The sequence below is a fragment of the Solanum stenotomum genome, chromosome 10, assembly GCF_019186545.1.
Source record: "Solanum stenotomum isolate F172 chromosome 10, ASM1918654v1, whole genome shotgun sequence".
In the NCBI taxonomy this organism is placed as follows: domain Eukaryota; kingdom Viridiplantae; phylum Streptophyta; class Magnoliopsida; order Solanales; family Solanaceae; genus Solanum; species Solanum stenotomum.
In genome coordinates, this window is record NC_064291.1 from 1637193 (window position 1) to 1640494 (window position 3302).

Here is a 3302-nt window from a genome sequence, read left to right on the forward strand (position 1 = left end):
TATTTTTTTGTTTTAATTTTAGTTTGGCTCATCAAGATAACTTTCATGTGATATTGTTTTCTTGGTACTATTAATAAATAATATTGTCTAAAAGTATTCATATATTATCTAGACAAATAATATGAAGAGGTGGAGTTCGCTAATGGGAGGTAGGGATGGGGGGTGGGGAGCTAGGAGACAGGGTAAAGATGAGATGTGTTAGAAGTTGGAAAAGAGACCATTTTTTTAAATTTTAGTGAGAAAGTCATTTTTCTATGTACCGAACACACCCATAATATTAGAGTTTCTCTTCATGTCAAAACAATCAACTTGTCCAATATACCTATGGTAAACAATACAAAATCTTGATGAGTAAGCAAATGCTGATCTAGATTTTCAAGTTTATAGGTTCTAAAATCATATTTGTTTATTGAATTCTGAATAAATTACTAATATTGGTCAATTGTCTCTCACATCTTTTCCTGTAGAGAGAACAAGAGGAGAGCTCAATGAATTTAGTCACAATACTAATGACACAAAGTCCAAGAAGAACAAATATTTCTGAGGAAGAAGCTATAATGAAGATAAAGGAAATTTTGGAAAGTAATAGAAGAGAGTTGTTGAAAATGGTTTTAGTTCAAAAAAAGGGAAGCCAATTGCCTTAATTATGCAAAGAAATATTTTGGAGGACAAGCAAAATGGTTTATTTCACTTATTCACATGGTGATGAATATAGATTTCCAGAGGAAATGAAGAATCACATTGATGAAGTCATTTACAAACCACTCAATCATTAATCCCTCATTTTAAATTCATGTGTTTTATTGTCCTTTCTGTTTCAATTTATTTGTCTGGTTTACACTATGAATTGAAGAAAAGTTTGATGTATAATTGTGTCTTCCCTCTCTACATGATGGACTATATTATATATTGTTATAAGGACATTACGACCATTGTATAATGTTGGAAAATCAAGGATTCATCTCCGGTGAGTTTTTTAATTTCTTTGTGTGAAAACGCTATTTTCTTCGTTTCAATTTGTTTGATCTATTTTTCATTTTAGTCTGTTTGAAAAAAAATGTTTATTCCTTTTTATCAACTCTTTAATTCCAAGTTTTCGCATGACATGTTTTAGACTTAAAAGACATTTGGTTACATTTGACATATCTTAAAATTAAAACCACAAGATTCAAAAACCTTTTTTATTTTATGAAATTTTGTATTAAGTCAAAATAGGTTAAAAATTGAAATGAAATTAGTATCATTTTCTCTTTTCTAACCGATTCAATCAAAATATTTATAAGAATAGGCAAAATCACTCACTTCACTATTAGAAAACAAGAAATTAGCGAGGATAAAAATTTATAGTTAAACAAAAAAAAAAAAAATCTCATGTTAATCTCATTTAGCTATGAATTAGCAAAGATTATAAGAAAATCCAATTAGCTAGAAGATTTTTCGCAATAAATAACTAGGGATTATTGATAAATTTGATAGCTCATTCCATGTTTTCTTGTAGTGCTTGTAACACAGAATTTTGCTAAAATATTCAAGAATAGGGATGGTGCTACTTTTGGCCAAAATAAAATGGTTTGAAAGTTTAATTCTCATAGTGCCATGTAATTTTATTTTTTTTTAAATAATAATAAGGATAACAAACTCAAGTTACATAAAACTACTACTACTACTTATTACACATTATCAATTAAAACAATACATGAGGAATACAAGAAAAGAAAAGGGAAGGAAAAAAAAGAAGCTATACTGAAATAGGAAAATGGTGACTTTTCTTTATTCAAAAGTTAAACTTTTAAATTTTGACAATCAATTTAGATATAACAGAATTAGTTTGACTTTCAAAATTTCAAAGACGCCACGTATAGTGAGACAGGTAAAGTAACTCTAAAAAGACCAATCTTATTAGTCATATGGTGTAGCAACCAAATACAAGTTAGTTTTTCCTTGTTGCAGCAGCACCAAAACCTTCAATCATATCTAAATCTTCTGGATTCATACCATTAGGAAGTTTCCAATCGAAATGATAAAGTAATCTAGCCAATGTAAGTTCACTACTTGCCGTAGCAAATAACATTCCTGGACAAACCCTTTTTCCAAATCCAAATCCCAAAAACTCCATAGGAACATTTGATGATCCTTTGATCATTTTCACATCATCAACATCGTTATCGACATAATTGTTGAATCGATTAGGTATGAATTTCTCTGTATCACGCCAATATTCAGGATCCCTTCCCATTGCATACAAATTCATTAAGATTATTCTTTTATTAGGTATAACATAACCATTTATAGCGATTTCTTCTATTGATTCTCTTGGTATAGCTAAGGGACCTGGAGGATGAAGTCTTAGAGTTTCTTTAACAATCAATTTCAAGTATTTCAAATTTTGTATATCATTATGATCAACATTTTTTTTCCATTTTAATGCCTCTCTAACTTCAAATTGGACTTTTCTCATTATACTTGGATTCTTCATTAATTCAGCCAAGGCCCATTCCACTAAAATTGATGTTGTGTCCGTTCCACCTATGAGCATATATATCCTGTATTTCAGATAAATTTCATAAATGATCACATAACTATTTATCGATAATTTTATTTAAAATCAAAATAATTTATGTTTATAATAGAGAAAAATCACAAAAGAGGATGGACTCGGCATAATTAACCCAATTTTTAACCTTTCAATCAGTGAATATGCCTTTTAACTTGGCCCTGTGACTCTGCGTGTGCACAAGTTGACACTATCAACTTGTATAAAATTGAACAAATAGACACACATGTTCTACATGACATAATACATGTAGGTTACCAGATAAGACATAAAATTGTCATGTAGAACGTCATTTTGATGTGTGATAATTTCTTACTATCCAACAAAATGTAACGCTTTCAATAAGATACATACTTACCAAGATAATAGCTTTGATGGTATCTCTTGTTATAGGGACTTGAAAATTGTGGCTCTCCTTCTCTCGAAGAGTTGACCAAAACAAGCTATTATTTGATTCAATTCACCAAAGTAATATGATACTTTAAAATTTTACAAAACTAGTATAAACGTTGTTGGTAGTAACGTATTGGGCTTTATTTCATTTTTAAAAAATAAACGGACCAAAAATAGTTGGGAGATGGCGTTAAAGAAGATTTACGTTACTAGCAGTAACGTTTTAGGCTTAAAACGTTACCATCAGTAACAAGTCTCTGCAAATCTGCCACTTTCGAATCTTTGTACCAAATTTCGTTATTACGAAGCACGTTTTAATGATAAAACGTTACTCCTTGTAACGATTCTGTCGAAT

At 29.8% G+C, this 3302-nt stretch overlaps 2 protein-coding genes across 2 annotated transcripts in view; one reads left to right on the plus strand and one right to left on the minus strand.

Moving 5' to 3' along the window:
* Window positions 1-492, plus strand: part of LOC125841592 (santalene and bergamotene synthase, chloroplastic-like) — a 23242-nt gene extending 22750 nt beyond the window's left edge. The window contains exon 9 of the mRNA XM_049520743.1: window positions 468-492. Within this exon, the coding sequence (XP_049376700.1) occupies window positions 468-492 (25 nt within the window). The remainder of the gene's footprint in view (window positions 1-467) is intronic.
* A 1410-nt stretch (window positions 493-1902) lies between these two features.
* On the minus strand, window positions 1903-2536 carry LOC125842031 (premnaspirodiene oxygenase-like). Its single transcript, XM_049521225.1, has one exon. It carries the CDS (start codon window positions 2534-2536, stop codon window positions 1931-1933), a length of 606 nt encoding a protein of 201 aa, XP_049377182.1. The 3' UTR covers window positions 1903-1930.
* Window positions 2537-3302: the final 766 nt, after the last annotated feature.